The sequence below is a fragment of the Sylvia atricapilla genome, chromosome 1, assembly GCF_009819655.1.
Source record: "Sylvia atricapilla isolate bSylAtr1 chromosome 1, bSylAtr1.pri, whole genome shotgun sequence".
In the NCBI taxonomy this organism is placed as follows: Eukaryota; Metazoa; Chordata; class Aves; order Passeriformes; family Sylviidae; genus Sylvia; species Sylvia atricapilla.
The window spans coordinates 126,392,931-126,414,902 of NC_089140.1; the positions used below are offsets into that span (position 1 = coordinate 126,392,931).

The 21,972-nt window shown below is 36.7% G+C and overlaps 1 protein-coding gene across 1 annotated transcript in view; it reads right to left on the reverse strand.

The window, feature by feature from the left end:
- Positions 1-124: 124 nt before the first annotated feature.
- The window catches only part of CNGB3 (cyclic nucleotide gated channel subunit beta 3), a 59,969-nt gene continuing 38,121 nt past the window's right edge, over positions 125-21,972 (reverse strand). The window contains exons 10-18 of the mRNA XM_066335577.1: positions 21,465-21,587; positions 14,129-14,270; positions 12,034-12,193; positions 11,571-11,668; positions 10,452-10,535; positions 8,770-8,888; positions 4,207-4,353; positions 1,485-1,665; positions 125-355 (exon numbers count right to left, since the gene is read on the reverse strand). Of these exons, the coding sequence (XP_066191674.1) occupies positions 125-355; positions 1,485-1,665; positions 4,207-4,353; positions 8,770-8,888; positions 10,452-10,535; positions 11,571-11,668; positions 12,034-12,193; positions 14,129-14,270; positions 21,465-21,587 (1,285 nt within the window). The remainder of the gene's footprint in view (positions 356-1,484; positions 1,666-4,206; positions 4,354-8,769; positions 8,889-10,451; positions 10,536-11,570; positions 11,669-12,033; positions 12,194-14,128; positions 14,271-21,464; positions 21,588-21,972) is intronic.

Genomic DNA, 21,972 nt, shown 5'->3' on the forward strand with positions numbered 1-21,972 from the left:
GGAGCTGGAGTAGATTTTTCTCTTGTATAGTCTCTAGTCTTATATTCTATACCCAAAAGCCAAGTCCAGCCAGCCCTCTGAATGTAGCAAGACAAATAGATGGGGCCACACCCCAAAGCACCATCTATTTCTTTTCTTTCTCTTTAATTTCAACTTTAAGGATCTCTCCTTCTCCTGCTCTGGGGGACGGTGTCATACTGATGATCAAAGACTCCTTACTGGTTGTTCTCTGCATAACTGCAGGCCTAGCATCTTCCTGTGGCTTTTCCTTTGGAGCAGGGGGTGCAGGGGGGGCTGCAGGCTCCACGGGTTTCTTCTCTTCTTTAGTCTTGGTTTCTGTTTCAGCTTGAGTTTCCTAGAAACAAGAAGTTTAATGTTTTCCAATACTGCAGAAGAAATTCAGGAAGTAGTTCTATTCTGTACATGCCATGGAAAGGCCCAGGAAGACAACTGTGTTAGTGGTATGCAACACATGTCAATTTCTATTCAGATGCTGAAAAATCGTTTCTAAATGACAAATGCAATATCAGAATATCATTATAAAACCTGGGAAATGCTTGTGGATATTCATAATATCTGTTCTTACTAATACAGAGGGGTGAAACAGACACGGTTTGAAGCACATAACCCTTCCTTAGGTCTTCCCTTCCTCTATGTACTTACACTAGTGGAGAAAGAAAGAATATTACATAAATCTCGACATACTTCCTACTGCTCCAATTCCTTGGCCAGGCTTATTTGCCAAGAAGTTCACAAATACACCCCAAAATGAGCAGTATTTCTGCTCCAATCATATTGTTGTTGTGAGCAAAGTGCATAGTTCTTTATTTAACTTAAATATAACTATACCTATTTCAGCTATAAAATAGCTTTAGAAAGAAAAAAATTCTGCCACCTTTGGGCTAACATAGAATGTAGAAGTGAGAGTTTCTTGTTAACATTAATGTTTCTCTGAACAGAGTATAACATGGGAATTATTTTTCATCAGTTAAAACAGCAGTTTTCTCGTAAGTGCAAGATATTAGAGATTTAATCCATTTTAGCTGTGTGGGCTGCACTTTATATTTTGTCTTCAGGATTTTTAACAACCAGAGATCTGACACTGAATTGGAAAGTTTGCCATGTGCCCGAGTCAGCTGGATCAGATTACTGTGTTTGGGTATTGATGTATTTACTGCTGTTTACATAAAATTAGAAGATCAGGTGCCCTTGAGGCCTTTGTAAAATCCATTTATCCTTACTTTCTTAGAGGTTTTTTTGTTTGCTTGCTTTTTTTCCTTTATTTTGTTTTCTCTGGTCTGCGTAAAGTCCAGGTTCAGAAGATGGAGCCAAATCTTAGAATTAGTGTTTAGAGAGATTAGGAAGGGTGTTTATATGTCAGCTACTGGGAGTTTTTGCTCTTGATTGCAGTAAGGATAAATTTTCATCTACTCTGTTTGCCCAAGCCCTCTCAGTAGATTCTACTCTTTTTTCTGTGGCTTTACCTCAATTTCTTGTTGTTTCTTCAGTTTCAGCAGCTTAACAAGGCCATCTTTTCCTTTTCCTCCGAGCATTGCTTTAAACAATTTTGGAGTTTCCTGTTTCTGCCCAAAGAGACTGGCCAAGCCCCGTGGTTGTTGCACTGGTGGTCCTGGAGGAGGTTTCCCCTTCTGCTTCAGCAGCACCCTGGAGAAAGAAGGGGGTAAGAACACACAGCAGTGCTGTGAAACTGAGAGAAGTTCCTGCAAAGCTGAAGTACCACATTTAAGGATGAATATCTGGTGGTTCTTACTTGGTTCCCAGGTCAAGTGACAGGCAAAGTTGGAAACAATAAAGGTTTTGCCCTAGGATGTGGTAGGGATGGAGGCAACTGCTCAAATTTTGGAGTTGCTTACCTATATCCTGGAGTATAAACAAGGGCTAGCTCAAATTAAAGTGTCACAGAACAGATGAAAGAGTTTTATAAGGAAAGAGGTGTGGAGGGGGATGGGTGCCCCATACCTGAGGTGGCAGTCTCTTATCTGGCCTTGTGGATGCAAATTCAGAGAGAATTTAGTGCTCCTCCAGGACTCCAGTTGGCACTTGAGGAAGAAATTAACTAACTTTCAGCATGGCTCATCTCTCATAGATCTGGTTAGACAGTGGTACTTTTTTTTGGTCCTCTTCAGTAGAAGACACCCTGATAATATAAGCACTACTGCCAATCTTATGGCAGACTAGATTTTCACACTGTTTCGTAGCTGTACTGATTTGCAGCCATAATGACAAGAACTGAGAATGAATATGAGGTTAAAGATTAGATGAAAGATCTGAGATAGATGGGACCAGTAAAAAGCAGGGGGCTCCCATGCTTTCAGTTTCTGTCAGATTGGTGCACAGTTTTCAAGGCCACTTTTCTATTCTTGCAAAAGCCCTGACTTAAGTCTCTTTATGAGTGAGGACTATATTTGCAATCTGAAGTACAATAAATCCCGTAACACTATAATTTTCTCCAGCATCTTGTACTTTGTGAATTTCAGAAGTGAAGGGTTTACTTTTTCTCTTTTTAAATTTCATTGCCATAAATTGAAAAAGTATACTTTAGCAGCTTGCATGGCTTTATTATGCAAAAAACATACAAGGGTTATTGGGTGGGTGGAAATAGAACAGATATCCTGCTTGAATAAATCCTTCCAGTTTATTTCAAGGAGCCCTTTAAACGTGTCAGATGACCACAGAGAACTCTAATGTAAATCTTCCAGGACAGAGCAACTGGTGACTTCATTCCAAAACTGAACATAACCACAATCTTTATGAAACAGTGCACAAATTTCCTCTTGCTGCCTAATTTTGGCAGAATTTGTGGGTGCCTAGACTGGTAAGCAAAATACATGGCCTCCTGCCCAGGGTAGGTACTGCATATCTTTCAAATTAAACAGGATATCCAGGTTTTAGTCTGATACTAGAGAGATCTTTGAGGTCAAATGGGAGTGCAGATACGAAAGGTGGATGATTAAGCTCCACAGTTGAGAAAGGCTGTCTGGAGGAAGCAGAATTTAATGGATGGGCGGAATATGCTTAGGGTGGGCAAGAAAGCAGAAGAGGCAGCCTGGGACAGAGAAACAGGAATAACAAGGTCATACTACTGTTTAGATAGAAGCTGGAGAAAAGTCAGGAATGATTGATGCTGGAGATTATTTGTCCGTTCATTTGCTCCTTTTCTACCTGTTAATGCTGGGTTTGAAATTGGAGCAGTCTGCCCATTCTGTGTCTGGCTTTCTTGTTCCTCAGGGGCATTATGATTCTCAAGATACCGTTGTTTGACTACCAGGCCCGTTACAACATGATGAATGCAGCCATTTGCTAGCACTTCCAAAAACCAAAATGTCTCTCCTGTGCTATGTTTAGTCCTCTCTGGGGGAATTTCAAGTCTGGGACCAACCTTCCAACCTTTGATAGCAATTCAAGGCAACAGTTGAGAGTAATAGGGGTATCAAAGTATACTAATAGCGACAAACTATTTCAACTATTTGGGCCTTTTACAAGATAGCAAGGTACTCATCATAATTTTATGACAAAATCTGATAATACTTTGCCTTTTCAAAGCTACGAAAATGGCCATCCTAGCAAGCTACAGCCAAAGGGAAGGTGAAAAGCAATCTTGGTTTGAAATCCCATTTCAGAATGCTTTTGAACAAAATGCACGGGTATCCAATCTGTGTAGTTCCATCTTGTCAGAACTTAACTTAAAATCCATTCCTAACTGCTGCTTAAGGTTTTGGAAATGCATACAAGTCTGTGGATGCATTGAAGCATATCTCTGTAAAATTAATTGCAAATGTTTTGTTGCATATATTTGAAAACCTATCCTTTAACTGATATCTGTCCTGGAATTTCTTTCTTGATGATGTGAGAAGTCCTGATATGTATCCTTATCTCCTACTCTTTTTTTTTTTTTTTTTTTTTTTTTTTTTTTTTTTTTTTTTTTTTTTTTTTTTTAAACCTAAAATATAATGCAGAAGGCAACTACATTCAGGATTTCATTCTACTCTACCGCATTTCCATAACCCTTGGAATTCCCTCCAAGACCATGCTTTCAACTAGAAACTGCCAGGCAAATCTGGCCTCTAACATAAAATGAGTTTACAGCTGTTACTTTTCCAAGAAAGGAATGCAAATCATCTAGAAGTCACAACTGTCCATCCTGCAGCTGAATGATATGATTTAAAAACTGTTATTAGGACATACTTTGCTTTCTTCATGAGAAGTTTCTCTGAGTCAGGATAGTGCACCAAGATTTCATTGAGTGTTTTCTTGTCCAGAATGAAAAGGTTGGCAAATCCATGAGCCACCACGTTGGCCGTCCTTCGATTTCCTCCACCTGCAGCGAGTAGGCTGGAATGAAAATCAACACCATCAATCACAGCATTATTTGCCCTAGTGAGGACTCTTTGCTGCTGGTTCTCCATTAAAGTCATTGTAAAGCCCACTTATGGAGGTGGCTGTTCTGTCCAGTGTTCTGTACATGCCCTGTGCAGATGGGATTAGAAATTCCATCTCAGGAAGGCAAATTGTCATGTTTGGTCAGGCGTATGTAGGTGCTAAGGACTGTGAAAAGTTTTGCTACATAGAGACATTTCTGCTAAGAGATCACCACAGCTCAGACTGCACTTGTTTTAGTTCTCAGGTGAACTTGGCATTTCATCAATTTTATTGCTGAAAATTATTTACATCAAAAGTAGAGCAGCATTATTTACAGTGAATGAATGATTCTCCCCCAAGGATTTTTTTTTTCCTGAGGGAATAACTTCTGTGAGTCTCTGGTTTTCGATTTTCTCACATACCACATCTCATGTTTAAATGTTGTCAAGTTGAATGATACAGTTTAGAAAGGTCTTTCAGCCTGACTGTTACAGATGTGTCTGCCAGAAAAAGAAGGCTGTTTTGTTTTGAATGTAAGGGTTTAGCTAGCAGCAGTTGGCTAGAGGGAGGATATCTGGAAAAAAAAATTAGATGTACAAATAAAAATAAATTGTTAATCTTGCACTAACCAATTGCATAGACTACACTTCTGAGCTGTGCTGGTAAGTAAGAGAATTTAAATTTTGTTCTTAATAGTAAAATTGCTCTATCACTATATTAAAGATCTACCCCAAAATTTGTCCTTTAAAGATTTCCCAGAGAATTAATATTTTTAGAGAACATTTAGTATTATCTAAATTTAAAAGTTATTAATAAGATATTCCAGACCCAAATAAACAGAAATTAATACCCATCTGAAGTAATAACCAAGGATATAGAAATATTTGTTTTAATATTAAAGATATTTACAAAACATATTTTAACTATTGAATCATATAGATAATATATTTAATTTATAAAGGATAGTAGGAGACTTCTGCCACTGTGTGTGCAAGGCTAATTTTACATGCTCATAGAGTTTTTCTGCAACTCAAGACAGCAATCAATATATGAACTGAAGCTGAAAATGCAGTTTATCATCTTCTTTTTAAATAATTCTGTACAATTCCTCAGATAGAATAAAACTCTTTGCACAATAGGAAAAGCTGCTAAAGAAAATTGCAAACACCTTTTGAGCTCGGATGAATCACTTCTCACAAAGTCATTGAACAGTCATTTTTAGGCTTTCCTAACGGAAAGCTCATTTTATCAAGGTAGACAAGGACTAAAGAGATCAGCTTTTTCATTATGGTGATGATGTGCAGTGAATTTTACAAGTAAGGCAGTCTGCTCAAACAGAATCATCTTTGACTGAGGCCTATGTTATGTATTTCAGCATTCGATCTGGTTTGGTTAGTGTGTGAAGTTATATGCCCAACTATTTTAAAACAGATGCATTTGCCTTGCACTGGTTCTTGGTAATGAAATATCTACATTAATCACAAAATTTACTTTTTTTATCTAACATTTTTTCCTCTTGTTTTGGGCCTGAAATGCTGTCATATTAGTAGAAGTTGTTAACCTTAGAGTTCTTATGCTAGCAAATTAAGTTTCAAGCTATAATGTTGTCAGAGTGATGACTCAGCTTATCTACTGTTTTTATAGCTGATCTCTGTAGGAAGCTGCTGTTAAAAGAAATTGGGGAATGTGTTATCAGCTGAACATGCAGGGTTGTGGTGGCTCAGCTGGGCACCTATGTGCATATGAGGAGAACTGTTAATTCAGGAAAGGGAAATACATCTGGATCTTGCTTTTGAGTAGGGTATCAAACTCCAAAGGGCAGAGCCCTTCAAAGAGCAGCAGCTACTATTTTGAGGGAAATCCTTGACCAAAGTACTGCAAAATGTCATATTTCACAAAACTAAATAGTCCCTGTAGTTTGGATTTTTTTATATAAAGTTTTAAATTACAAAACAGCTGAAAGCTGAAGCTGAGATGAAACGTTTAGAGGTATTCCTGTCAAAAATTATCGTAAAATGGAGAAATGTTTCGTTTTTCCATAATTAACATTTTCTGATAGAAAATAGCTCTAGTGAAATACCAGTAAGTGGATGAATGAGGACATCTGGCTTCAAGTGTAACTTTCTCTGGGCTAGTGAAATGTTGTTACAACTGAATTTCTCTTGTCCTGAATTGTCTTTGCTGATGGGCTCTCATTAAGGCAACAATCTGTTTGCTGCTTCTGATTCTGAAATTATTTTATTTCCCCAAACTGATATTATCTATACAGGAAAGTTGCAATGAGGGTAAAATGTTAATTGGAGCTCCTATTACTTAATCCCTTTCTGTAATAATTTTCAAGGATGAAATTGGCAAGGGACACGTTTGATTGTTACTCTTGCATTGGTTTTCTAGTATAATTCAGGGAATTTTTTGGAAAGAAATACTTTTTATTTTTTTCAATTCCTTTGCTCCTGGAGACTTTTAAACATCATTGACATGCATTTTGAAGAGAGTGAGATTAAATAGCAAGCATTTTATAAATCATGTACCTAAACCACTCAGAAGGAAGCTGACATATTTCTCTAAACAAATCTTGAATTGGAAATCAGAAGAAAATCAGCCTGATATCAAGTTATAACCATTATGAAGTGAGAGGAAAACTTGGATGTCCTAAAAAACCATAAAACATAATCCATTAAAGACTTTTTTTCCATTTGCCTGTGGTATTCGCTATTCAGAAGACCTTGAAAAAAATTTATATAGAAATTCACAATACAAATTCATTATTTTCTAGCACCTTGCCACTAGGAAGAGCATATCTCTACTGATACACTTAGTGCATCATGTCTGCCAGTTGCTGTGGTTTTTCTCAAGTTTATCCACTGCCTGACATTTTATATGCAAATTACACGTGTCTGAACAGGTTTGCTGCTGCAGTAGGTCAGTCATGAATAAAACAAGACTAGAAGTGTAGTGTTACAGCATTGCTGAGGGTATTGCTGGCCATATTGGCAATTATGTAAAGAGTAACACGTACTGGGAAATGAATCTTTAAAGGTTGTTGTGTGGTTCTCACCTGGAAACAAGCGCTCACCTGTGTTAGATCAAAAGTGTAAAACTCTCTTCCCTGTTTTGAAACCAACAGTTATCATTTCTCAGTTTAAAATACAAAGTTCTCACATCAAATACCAGAGTAATAAATAATTGAAAACCAAGTATGTGTTACATATGGGGGCTGCTTTAGCTTTTTCTTCTGTCTTTTCATTATTCAGCCCTTATTGATGAGTATATTCCCAGTCTTTCTGCATAACTTCCAATACAGCCTTGCCTTTGGAGGCTTTGCTCAGGTAATTATATTGTCACCCAGAGAAATACCTTTCAAATAACCTTCTCAAAAAGGCTGATATAATTTCACTTCCCCACTTAATGAGCAAGTTCTGTAACTGTGAGATATATCAGATGTTTTCCACTTGAGGTCTAAGCAAGGTCTGTAGGCACATCACTGGGTAAACAGGAATGTTTCCCCTACTGCAATGGGAGACACAACTAGAGGACAAATGTAAACCGGGGAGAGCTGATTATTGCTTTTCAAAAGGCAGATTATAGCTACCAGCTAGAGTATTAACAATAATAGGAAGGCAGCTGAAAGAAACCAAGGATCCACTTTATCACCTGCAGCAGCACATTAATTTTATTACTTTTCCTTAGGCCAACCTCAGCAGAGGGGTGCAGTGCCTAAAAACTTGCGCTTGATTAGCTAACTGGGGAATGTAGCACATAACAGTTAATAGATTTTGCATACAAAGTACACACAGAATATGAAAACCTTCATACCCACCAGAAAAATATTCTGATCCAGATAAATTCAGACCAAAAAAAATCTGGTCTATTCACCTTTTTTTTGTCTTGAATGCTTTTAAAGAAATAATTTTCAGATTGGGTTTTGTGATTTTCAGCAGTTTAATCAGCTCTTAAATTAAGTATTTTTAGTTGCTATTTTAGATTTTTTATATCTATTTTGTTGGAAATTAGTTTTTCATCTTTGCCATCTGCTATTTAAGGGCACCTAGTCTTATTACACAGACAGTGAAATGCATTTGGTCCTCCTGTATTGCACACAGCATAACAGGGAGATGTGTTAAATCTTTAAAATGTCAAAGAAGAAATTTATCTCTATAGCCCTGTGTGCACTGATCAAAACACTGGTCTCAGATATTACCCTGCTTATCACTGATGCTTCACTTAGATTTTCCTTCACTTATATGCATCTCCTTGCTCAGTGTCTTCTTTGTTGATTCTACCCACATTCTAGCCTCCCCATGATATCTGTCATGCTTACCACAGAGAAGTTGAACTCATTATTTGATAAGTTCTAAAAAAATGTATTAAATACAGTGATGGACCTACCTGATCTCCCCAAATACAGCTCCTGCTCTTAGTGTAACCAGGACTTTGGTACCATCAGGGCCTCCAAGGACTTGAACTTCACCCTGTTTGATGATGTACATCTCTCTACCAATTTCTCCCTGGGCGTACAAACACATAGAGAACCAATGTTTTAGCAGTGTTTTTTTGTTTTTAGAATAATATGACAGATTCTTCTTTAAATATCTTTTCCACACTCTCATGAGGAGAGCATGTACCCCTATTATGAGGCAAAGCAGCAATTTAGTTTTAAAAGTGAAAAAACAGCAGCAATAGAGCCAGGACTGAAAATATAGGGACTTGCACTTCCTATCTCTTTACTTGGTCCTCCAAGCTTGCATGCAGCATCTCCTTGGTGAAGTAGGGTGAGACCAGCATGCATCCAAGGGAAAGGTTGTTCCAATGTTTCATACTACCTGTTGCAGCATTAATGAGATTGCTATGGTTGTTTGTCACAGAGTAGACTTAGACAAGTAAGAGACCTTTCAGCTCTGACTCAAGCTGTAATAAGTCGATACTTCAATTTCTCAATAACCTGTCTTTGTTAAGAACCATTTGCATTGGACTGCAGTATCAAGACATTGAATCTGTTGTTGTCCTTTGTTCTCTCTGTTTTATCAGTCCCAGCTGTAGTCTAAGACCCTTTCATGCTATGCATTGTATAAGCAAACACACCAAACTATTCTTCCACCCTTCTTAGTCACCAGCAGTTCTGTGACTGGTCTTTGAAGGGACACACTTGATCCTTCAGTGTATTCACAAATGTTTAACTTCTATACAGTGGAGTCACTGGAGCTAGCCCACCATTCTGGGGGAGGATTTTATGCTTAACTCTTGGAGGGAGCAGGACCCTAGTGAACATATTGGACCAGAACTGCTAAAGACAAGTTAAGGGGTTCTGATGGTCACTTGTGTAGGTGGTGGGACCTCTGGGTCATTTGCCAGAAGAGCAGTAATATGGATTACTACTCATCCCGCAAGCTTTATTTGCATCTGACTTTGCCCTGTGTTTACATTCCCTCTGGAAAGAGACTTGGGCTCACTGGTCAGAAGCTGAGCTATTTGCCTGTGGACTACTTCTCTGGCTGGGTTTAAGCCAAAATGCTGAGACGAGATAGACATCTTTGCTAAGAGACATATGACAGCATTCAGCTGGAAACCTGGAGATGGCTCAGAGCTGTGAGTGAAGGTAGAGCAGATCCTGCTGGAAGGAACTTTATGGGATGCAGTGTTATTTTCTACATTCTTGGATAATTCTACTTAAGCATGTCTGAGTCCACAAATGAAGCACAGACAAAGCACCATTGACTGAGATCTGTAGTCTGGGTTTGCATGTATAGAAGTATAGAAACATTAAGTTTGATCCATTTAAAATATTAATATTTCATGAGGTATCATTAGATAAGCCATATTTACACTGAATACTTTCCCATATTACTTTAATTTCGTGGTTTGTAATGTAAGTAATAAAATCCATATTGTCCTGTTCTAGACTGAAATTTGAGAGCATGTTTGTTGTTATTATACAGACTAGCTTAATTAATTTTACGCTTTCTAATTCAATCAGGATTAATTTTATTTAAAGGACATTGTTGACCGATATCTGAACTCTTTTTCTAAAATACATAATATAATTCTTATTTGAATGAAGCAAGAATGCTCACCTTTTTGCAGACAAAGTCACCAGGTAAATATACAATGGATTTCAACCTTAGCAGCATGTCATATATCATCTGGGTATCACAGCCCTGTTAAAATAGAGTTGATCACTCTTCTAATTCAGTATTAAAAGTGACTATTAGTGCCTCAAAAGCCAACAATACGGGAATGACCTGGGGATTCCATAAGTGAAATGCAAACTCAAAACATCATAAAGATCAGCTATTAGAGCTGGGAAAGGACTGAAAGAGTTTTTATTTCAAATACTTATGAAGTTCTCTATAGGTTGAACACATTTCCATTATTTCATAAAATGAGTTTCTGTATATCTAGATTTTCTGAGGACAGTCCGTAAGTGTTATGTTTAGAGCTTTGTCTCTTTTATGGAGATTTTATTGGATTTTTTTTTTTTTTAACTGATTCAGGGGAAAACAACAGATCCTGTCAAATGCTCATATGAATCTGAATTCCATGTCTTCAGCACACATAGAAAAAATGTACAGGCAGGTAAGTTTTATACAGGTATATCTTGATTTCTTGCAAATATCCTAACAAGAAAATTTTCTGTCTCTACTTCTAAAAACTCAGGGTCTCCTTGCTTTTGACCCAGAAATCTAATTTTAGGTACACATTTAAATTGTAGCTCTGGGAAACTACCATGATGAGTAAAGAGGAAGCTTCTTAGCACAAAAACTGACTGATGCAGCTTTCTCTATGCCAATGTTACATTGCCAGAACACATAGCATGGGTGATCTCAGGCAGACCTGGGTGGCTGTAGCAAGATGGACTAATCAAAAATTATATTATTCTCTGTCTGACACTTGAGATTAGTTATACTCTGAACTCATTCACAGTCTGACTGCGCCATCAGCTATAGGGTGTCATCATAACAGGACTTTGTTTTAATCTCATTTACTTTCTTTAAAGATGACTGCCTTGACACAAAAGAAATCCAGATGCAGGCGCTTAGGTTTGTTCTGATGTCTCCATTCACTGAGACATTTCTTTGACTTATTTTGCCTGGCATACTAAAAAACATCTATTTAAGTGTTGCAAGATGCACAAAACAAGGTTTCTGTATGGAATATCACATATTTCTGTATTCTCCTGTAAAACTACTTGCTTTGAATAAGTCCACTTTGTTGACAATGGCAAAGTTCACATCAATTGCAACGGCTAATTGCATTTTGGTTGGCATTTGCTCCAGCAATTCTGATTCATCTGAAAAAAAGAGAAAAAAAGACAAATTAAGGAATGTCCACAAAAATGAGCAAAAAATAACTTAATGGAGTTATTCTAACACTTATGAACTCAACTGAGGAAGCAGCTATTATGCTTTTACTAAGATGCTTAATAAATCTTGTCTAAAATTATTACCAAAGCATTGTATTAATGAATAGAATTTGTGAAGTAGTAAGATTCATATTGCTTTGTAGTTTCTTTCTTTTCCAAAGTAAGTTGAGCAGCCTCCTCTCACTTCCTACATGCAATTCAGAAAAGGAAAAATGTGAATTTTACCCTATATCTGTATCTGTACAACCTGTCTGGGTCAGAAATTCTAAGTAACTGGAATTGGAAGTCCTCACCCAGCATTCCTTGAGAGTCCCATGTGTATTCATACCAAGTTCGAACACGATTTTGCACCAGTTTTGGAATAGAATAAGTGTTCATATAGGAGACAGTGTTGTCCACACAGGAACGAAAGTAGTTCTGCCCTGCTGTTGCTGCTCCAATTACGTCTCTCATCTGCAAACATCAATTGTTGTTACTGCACATTTCAGAAAAAATAGTCTTGATTTTAATATCTTGTCAGCAACATATAAAAATAACATAAAACCTTTTGCAAAAACATTGACTAACTATGAATTTGGCTGCATGTTTTGAAATAGGTGCTTCATCCACTTTTTCAGAAACATTACAGATTTATTCTGATTGTCCTGGAAACTGTGACATGATTTTAGAGAAATTGTTTCTGGGATTTAGCTTATTCTTCTGTCTTGTATTTCGGGACATGGATGAAAATTATAGATAATACTTTTCTTAAAAATCCATAGTAAAGCTACTCTGCATTTGGCATGTAATGCAAGTCAGAAGCAAAGCAAACTGGGCTGAATTTCTGTAATAACATCATCTGACACCACTAGAACTAAGATTGTGCCGCTGTTTAAATAGTTAAGAGATCAGTCCTAAGCTCTGAGACCTGAAAGGTGACCTTAAAGTTTTTAGTGCAGGAGCATCATTTAACATTTCAACTCAAATGTGATTCAGCTACTAGAGAGTGGATGAGTTAATGTTCATAGATATTCCTTTTTCAAAAGAATAAGTATTCAGATGTAATTTTAGTGGAATGGCTTCATATGGCAGCTGCCAAAGATTAATGTGCTGTGGGCTGAAATTTGCTCTTTATTACAGAGATGCAATTGATTGCAATGGGAATAGCAATTTTTAGGCAAGTGTGCTAAAGCAGGAATAACTCAATAATTTTAAGGGTTCTTTATAAATAGAAATTATAACAAACAAACTGCAACGAAGTGGTTTGTGTGTTAAGGTTTAAAATTTGAGACTGCAGATGACTACTCTGGTTACAAAAAGTAACCTGCAGATTACTCATTTCTTGGGGAAATGAGGCTTGCATAGATAGTTACAACAATTTAGGGAAAAATTAATAAATATGCAAACTCTGATGTTTAATTCTATATAATTGAATTCAGTAGTTTTCCAGAAGAAATATTTTATATGTAGACCTTGTTTTATTTTTGGTAATAATTTCTGGTTTATGGAGGAAACTTAAATCCTTTAAGGAGGAGTCTCTTTAATGACAGTTACTCCTTCTTGCAGTTCCAAAGAGCAAAAGACATATGCAATCTCTAACTGCTTGATTGAACTTTTCAAATGTTGTATTCAAAATAAGAATTAAATTTAAGTTTTAATTTTATTTATTTATTTCTTAATAATTTTATAATAGGCATGGATGAATCAAAAGGTCTGGAATGGTTTCTACAGAAATTGATAAGGCACAGCCTCACTCAGGAGCCTCAGCATTTGTTTTTCTGTAGGAAATTTGTTTTAAAACCTATGATCTAAAGCCCAAGTTTAATAGTTACAGACCAGGAATATTTCAATTATTTTCATTTGGAAACATAACTGATTTGCTGTGCTGTGGTTTTTTTCTTTTTTTGTTTATCCCTCCTGCCAAATGGGAACCAAGAGAAAAAGAAACCAGTTAATGTTCAGATTGACAAATATATTGTAATTTGTGGAAGAGGTCAGAGTTCTAGTTTGAAAAACATAATGGGATTTCCATTAACAGAAATCTATTGATAGTAGTACTGAGTATGACTTATTCAACAATTAAAATTTTTATTCTAGATTTAACAGTATAAAGTAAATGTCAAGGATTTGTCTTATTGGCTGTGAGTAAGGAAAAAAAAAAGAATTATACATAGTTTCAAGGGTCATCTGTGTCCTTCAGAGTCTTGGCTTTTAATCAGCTTGTGTGCATAAGAGCTGCAAAGCAGGGAACTGATTAAACATCTGTATTTATCAGAAAAATAAGTATGTTTGACATTAATAGAGGATGTAAACTAAACTTTTTCCCAGAACTAAACTCCATTAAATTGAATATATTATCACTGCATTACAGTAATTTGAATATAAGTTGTTATTGATTTTTTTGTGTACCTGACCAATTAAGCTGGAGAAGACAAAGACACCCATGAAATAATTCAGCAGTTGAAAAATGATCTCAAACAGCGTTTGTGGTTCGGGAAGGCCGCCGATGGTGATTAAACTACGAACTGCCCAGTAGTAACACCTCAGGTACCTGTGGATGCAAACAGCAGTTTTGTTAGACTGCAGCTACTTATGTTTGATAATAAGTGTGTGCCTACCTGGACTGGGCCTTTCAGTGATGCTTTTCAGTCCAAAAGACTTTCAGCATTTTATAAAGGGTTATGAATTTATAAATGATATAGTTACGTAGGTCAGGTTGAGCTGAATGTTTCCACTGACAGCAAAATAAGAATATATGGGAAATGCAGTTCTAATTTACTGTTCTCTTGTAACTCTTGGTAGCATTAGAGAAGACTTGTGTACAAAATTGCCAGAATGGACATTACAGTTTTAGAATACTACAAGTGAAGATGGTCAAAAGCAGTGGAAAAGTGTTAGAGTCTTTCCAGAGTCTCTCTGTAGCAGCATAATAAATGCTCAAATACTTGAAGGTCCCCTTCATGGCTTTCATTTGATGGCACCAGTGCAAAACTTGATGGTGGGTATGACAAATGCAATATAGTTCCCCTTGTGTCCATTTTTACTCATTTTACCATGCTGGTCTTCCTCCAGCTCTGCTTCTGAGCACCCTTTATTGGCTCTACCTCCTGGGTTATGTCAAAAAAGTTACGTTTCCACAAGCTGTGTGTTAATCCAGCTTCTCAACCACTTCACTAATTCAGCACTGAAAGGCTGACTTCTCTATAAACATCTCCTAGCTGCTGGTCTCCACAAGTCCTTCTGTCACCTTAACAAGCTCTTTCTTGCCTTTTTCACTACAGAGCCTTTTGCCTTCAAGTCATGTATTTCTACTAGCATGATAACACAAGCTTCTGAAAGCAGCAAGGGACCTGGACAGAATGCTTTTTAAAAGTGCCTTGGCATCTTTAAAAATTCTGGCTTAAATTTCATTCTAGAACATGGTATTGCAAGCAATGCAGCATTGCGGTGGGGAACAACTGGTTCAAATCATTGTGAGGATGCTATAATTTCCTTCTTTTCTGAGCAAACAAGTAATTGGTTTGGGTATATTTTTGAAAGCCTGTGTCTTCCCAAGTTTCTGCACAATCAGACTTCAGCTTTGCTGGTGATTAGGAGTGGAACTTCATTTCCCTTACTTATCAAGTGGAATTTTCTATTACTTCAGCTGTGACTACTGCTTCTGAAGCAATGATGATTCCTTATGTGTGTTGAATTTTATTACATTTTAAATAATGACTAAAAAAAATCAAACAACCTCTCCCAAACACTAAGACGCAGAAGAAATACTTTTGGGGATAAGTTTGTTTTGAAATAGAAATTTTCACGTGCATCTTCCCATTCCTGCTCTGAACCTCAGTTCACCTGGTCTGCTTGCAGAGCTTAGGTGTATTTCAGACTCCTCTCTTTTTAAGATATAAACTCCACTATAATAAGGGGTTCATGTAATAATACAACTGCAGAGTCAGTTTTGTGCAAATATGAGAAATTTAACTCACAATAACAACCAATTCCAAAGAGGTTTGTTTTTTCTTAAATCACTTGAAAGTGTTTTCAATTTTTTCCCCAAAAAAGTAAGGCTTTACCAAGCAATTGATATGTGCTTTTCACTGCAAAGTCCCTTTTTTCTTGGTTGTAGATTAATAAAATGCAGTAAAAAGGACCACTTTTACCATAGTTTTCTAGTTTTAGATGTTAACAGTCAGAACTGACAATGCAGAGTCTTTAAATAAAAAAATTCATTGCATATTTTCCATTTTATCATTTTCCCTTGTTAGGGGTGTGAAATGAACTGCTGGATTATGCCACAGTAATATTTTCACTTGGGATAAAAAAACAATCAGACATGCATGTTTCCAGCAAAGTGTGCATAAGTGGCAGCTTTTTCTTAGACTTCTGTAGCATAAACAGATAATAAGAAAAATCTCAGGTCCATTTTGGAAGAGTTACAGGTTTAAGCATAAAATTATGCTTCTGGCTTGGCTGAGGGGAGTAATGTAAAATGTATTAATATCATATTGATTTGCCATATGGCAAATGGAGAATGCTGTGATGCTTAAAACATGCATAATTGGGTAATATAAAAGTAAAGAAATTAACATTACTTCTGTGATACTTTAGGAAACAAAAGTAATTAAGCAACTCCCTCACCCTCAATGGCTCTGTATGCCAAGTTTGCAAACTCCACCATGACAGACAATATAATCTTTATTCTGGGAATGTCTACAAAGAATGAAAGCAGCTCCTCAGAGGAATTTAGGGGTCACATTCTTCTTTGCAGTGTTCTATGTCCAAAATATGATTTTTTAACTCTTCCTACCCTTTCTTAAGATTAAGTTAATGTACTGTATTATTCTGTGATTTTACTTCAAAAGAAATTTTCTACTAGCAAGGCACATTATATTCTCTATCTCTTTGGAACAGGTTTTCTCCATTTATGCATTTTTGTTTCTATTTTAATCTGAAATGGAAGTTGCACAGTTGAAATACAGAGTAGCTTTTTTCTTCTGTAAGAAGGGGGAAATGAGACTGTAAATTTTGTTTAAGGAGAGCCAGAAAAAACAACTCCTATTTCAACAGTATTAGCAGCTCTGCTTCCTACCAGCATGTGTCTGGAAACTATCACTGTTCACTATACAGCTTACCAGCCTACTATAAAATTTCTGTTGAAGTAAACAACAGTCATTGGACAAGAAAGGTTTTTTTTTTTTTTTTTTTTCCTCTGCACATCATAGAGAGTATGTTTATCCTTCAGGCAATTAAACTACTAGATTTTTCCTTAAAAAATTCCTAGGTATGAAAATATTCAGAAACTGCAAATAAGATACCTTGTAATATTATGTCAATAGAAATATCTTTCTTAGAAAAGTCCAGTTCAGAATACACTAAAGTTCTTTCATGGTTTTGGTTAGTGCAGGCAAATCAAGTCTTTGTGTATGTCTCTCACCTTTTAAGGTGATATTCACACACCTATTTCAGCCCAGGGAAGCACAGTTTCAGGACTATCATGTTTGACTCCCCTCAGATTACAGCCAGGATGGGTTTAAGCAGAGTGAAGCATCAGCCTTTATACATGTATAAGGATTCCTTCTTGGTACCTCTTTTAGAGTGATGTGTTCATCAGGTCCTGTGAGTCTGATGATCTCAGACACAGCAGAGCAAACTATAAAACCTTTACTTAAAAAATATGGCTGTGGGTAACAGGTCTGAAAGTCTGACATATGAGTTGGGCTATGCATTCACACCTTGTCTGGAGGCACAAAACTGTCTTTGCTTAGCAAACACAGTGATTGTGACACATCAGACCTATTGCAAGAGCAATGCGCAGCTGATACCCATGAGACACATTTCAAGAGTTTCCAGTCTCACTGTGCAATGCATACCAAAGGAGTGTATTTGTTCTAGACATGTACAGTGACCATTTTCTGGGACTTGCAGATATTCACTAGGTCTGTGCCTGGAACAGAAAGGCAGCATACTGCAGAGAAATATAGTTGGGATGCAAATAGATGTCTTAAATTTGCCAAAGAATTTTGCAGACCACTTGTGGATTACTTGCAAATAGCAGAAGTGTACCAATGAGCAAAGTGAAATTATTTGTTTTGTCTAAATTTACTGCTGACCTGGACGGTTTGCGTGGGAATTTCATCTCCCTAGTTTAGTTTCTCTGTCAACAGTGATGAAAAAGAGATACTTCCTTGGAACAATTCAGAACCATGACATTACATTGAATCCCTGAAAAAAAATTTGTCCATTTTCGTCAGGAATTAGGGAATTAGGGAGATTGATCTTTTACTTAGGTAGTTAAATTAGATTGCAAATAAACACACATAGTTGGAATTGTCTACTTAAGAGAGCGTTTAAATATCTGCTACTGTCCTTGTGTAGACCCTGCACTCTGGTGTTGCATTAGTGATGCTGTGTTTCTGCATTAGGAAAGAGTGAGGTCTTGCCTAACTCAAGCTCACAAGTGCACTTTTAATGCTGCAAACCCTGTGGGTGGCTGATTTGGGTGTGTTGCAGGAGGTAAAGTTAACTGCCTTTTACATCTCAAATCAAAGGCTTTGACTGAAGGCTGCTGTGCAAAAGAGCTCCAATCTTGGACTGACATTAACACTTTAGAGTCTGGACAAGAACAAGAAAAGAATAGAGCCTACATAAATTTGCAGAAGAGGTACTTTGATAATTTTGCATGTGGTTTAAGTGTTGTGTAAAGCTGTTATAGATTTAGTTCACCAGCTAATGTGCCTGTCCAGGAACATGTATGTAATCAAACTAATAATGGAAACTGCTGTCTGTTGATTCTTTTTAGCCTGGAAAAGAAAAAAAAAAAAATCCTAGGAGTGTTAACGTAATTAAGAACTGGTTTTGGCCATAACGGCCATAACTAGCAATACTTTATGGACACAGCAAGGATTCTACATAAAGCATTAATGCTGCTAAATCAGTGCCAGATCATTTTCTGTGGGTCAATGTAATCTGAGACAGCTAGAATTTTGGTTTACTTGTCAAACTGCTTACAGTCATTTTTTAAAATTAGCTAAGTAGATATGTTTCCTTAATCTTCTTTTCGAATATGTTCCCATTCTTTATGAGACTACTGGCATATTTTGCTTCAAATACTGTCAACCCTGAATGCTCTGTGAAAGCACATTATAACTTCACTGCTGAGCCATATTATATGCTGCAGTACTAGTCTAGTACTAGTACTTTTCCTGACAAATTGTTCTTATGTCTACTTTCCTAATAAATGAATATACCTAGAACTATCTTGTATAAGTTTAAATTCACTTACATCTCCAAATATAACCAGTGTTCACATGATGCCTCTGTGTGTGAAAAAAATCATCAGACATTTGATGATTAGATTTTATGTCATGCCTAATTCTCTAAGGCAATGACTATTCCACACAGTCAGCATTTACTGTTAGTGGGAAACAAAGCTATATTTTATGAAATGCAGCTCATTGTAGAATACTCTTTGGGATGCCATGTTCATGGCACTATATATTCCAAGTATGAGTTAGATACAGGTAAAGGAATAAAGTCATACACTCACCAAATAATTGTCAAGATGAAGTGAATTAATGGCTTAATGAGGTTTAGAGGGATATATCAGAGAACCATTGAATGATTTGGGTTGGAAGGGACATTAAAGATTATTCAGTTCCAACCCTATCATGGGCAGGGACACCTTCCACTAGCCCAGGTTGCTCAGAGCCCCATTCAGCTTGGCTTTGAACACCTTCATGGACTGAGTCCACAGCCCCTCTGGGCAGCCTGTTCCAGGGCCTTACCACCATTATAGTAAGAAATTTCTTCCTAGTATCTAATTTAAATGTGTCCTTTTCCAGTTTAAAGCCATTGCCCATTGTTCTGTCTCTGCATGTCCTTATAAAAATTCCCTGTGCTGCCTTCTTGTAGGCTCCCCTTTAGGTACAGGAAGGTACATTAAGTTCTCCCCAGTGCCTCCTCTTCTCAAGTCAGTCCCAACTTTCCCAGCGTGTCTTCATAGGAGAGGTGCTCCAGCCCTGTGATTAACTTAGTGGCCTCATCTGGACTCATTCCAGCAGATCAATGTTTTTTCTTGTATTTGGCTGTTTGGATATTCAAACATGCGTTTTATTTAAGAATCTCGGTTTAAGGCCAAACTTGAATAATCATTATCACTGTTTATAAAACAAATCTGCTCTAAATTCGATGTGATTGCAGTATGATTTCATTTGAGGACATTTTATTTGTCTCCTCATGGAAAAGGTATAACAAAATATTAAAAAACCTGCCCACTTTGAGGGCACAACTGTATTCACTGTGGTAAAGACAGTAAATAATTTCTACCAATTGTTTTCGGAGAAAAATGTGAAATATTTTTCTTTGTGAAAAGCAGGTAATTCTTTCTTGCCTGTTCTCTAGACTGTTCTGAAGAAGCATTAAAAAACTTGAAGAGTAAGTAAACTCTCTACTGTCAGAGTTTTCAAGTTTCTTATTCCTATTCTTATTCTTATTTTTATTCTTATTCTTATTCTTATTCTTATTCTTATTCTTATTCTTACCTTATTTTTTGGGTATGAGGCAAATATTTCCAAGAATCACATTAACAAAAGATAGCTATAATGGAAATTGCTTCTGCATTTTTCTTGTCAGATTTCTGGAAACCTCAATCCTGCAAATAAGCACCCATCTATAACTTCACTTGCATAAGTGGTTCCACTAAGCTCCGTGTACTCAAGCTGTGTATTTTAATGGTGCATGGGAAATTCAGACTGGTTTTTTTTTTTTTTTTTTTTTTTTTTTTTTAAGAGATAATTCAACTTATAAAAAATCAGTGCTGGTTTACACAATTTATGTTTTGCTCTCAAAGGCAATTTTCTTATCCTTCAAGGTAGTGACTTGACACCAAACTTGTCAAGTCTGACAAAACTACAAGCAAAAGGAGCACATATCCAAGAGAGAGGTGAAAAGGTGTTTAGAAGGCAATTTATGACAGCAGTAGGTTACTATATGTGGTTTTGCAAGGAATATAATCAAAGAACAAATTGAACTTCTGTGGCTTTAACTATATTATAGCCTTTGAAAGAAATGAATGTTCATACAACTGAACCTACTAGATATATCTTTACAAAACTACACACAGAATATATTATGACTTTGCTTTTTTCTCATATTTCCTCTCCATCATCTTAATAAATGGTCCTTACTTGGCCCCCAACCAGTGATGTCACAAGGAGTTTGTGGAAAATTGTGCCAAAATACTGTCATTTCCCCTGAAGGCACTCTGCCACATGTTTAAGAATGATCTTCTCAAAAGATCAGAGAGAGCTGGTGGAAGTTTTTCAGACCAATCACCATGGTGTAGAGGGACTAAAATGTTGTGCTTACAGTGCTGTGTGGCAGCAAAAAACCTCCCAAACTATCTCCATGTTTCCTTTGAGGGATTGCTATACAATCCTTCTAACAGTTCCCATGTGCGTATGCAATCGGTAATTTATGACCCTTGTTTCTTTCTAAATGTTTAATTAAGTTAGCACTTAGCACTGACTCATAAACCTATAAAGGCTGAAAGTGGTGAATTGATTATTCACTGCACCTCCCCTCCAGATATGTGTTAGCATTGAAAGCTGCTCATCAGCAGTCATGATGCTAAAAGTTTGCTGTCCAAGCACTTCAAAAAGTAAGGGCATACCCTGCAAGCAGTGTCATGGGAGAAGGATGGGGACATAGGAGTGAGCAAAATCAAAAAAATCTCTTGCAAAAGAAAAGGACTTACATGTTTCCTTCGCCATCATACACCCATCTAGTGCTGCCAATTCCTTCATAGTCTGAAGCCCAATAATACAGGCATGCATTAATGTGCAAGATAAACAGCAAGTATCCAGTTGTTCGAATGACCCTATAAAAGTCAACAGATTCCTGTAAAACAACTTAAATTTTTCTTTTTTTTTTTTTTTTTTTACATAGAACCCATTACATTTTTGGATTAATGATGTTAATGTTAAGCCTACACTGAGTATTCCCCACCTGTATTGATTTTATGAAAAAAATTGCTGGCAGTTCCCCATCTCTCACATCTGTCCAAGGTCAAATAAATATCTTCCCTAGAATATTTGACATTGGATAATTTTTAAATTATGGTTCCCTGAGGAGTTTATAGTCCACTTCTTTAAATGGCTATGAATATTTCCAGAAATTTGAAGCTATATTCATGAGGGTACAGGGTGAAAAAGAATGTGTTTCCCATACTCTATCCGAGATTGGCTCTAAACTTGTGAACCAGA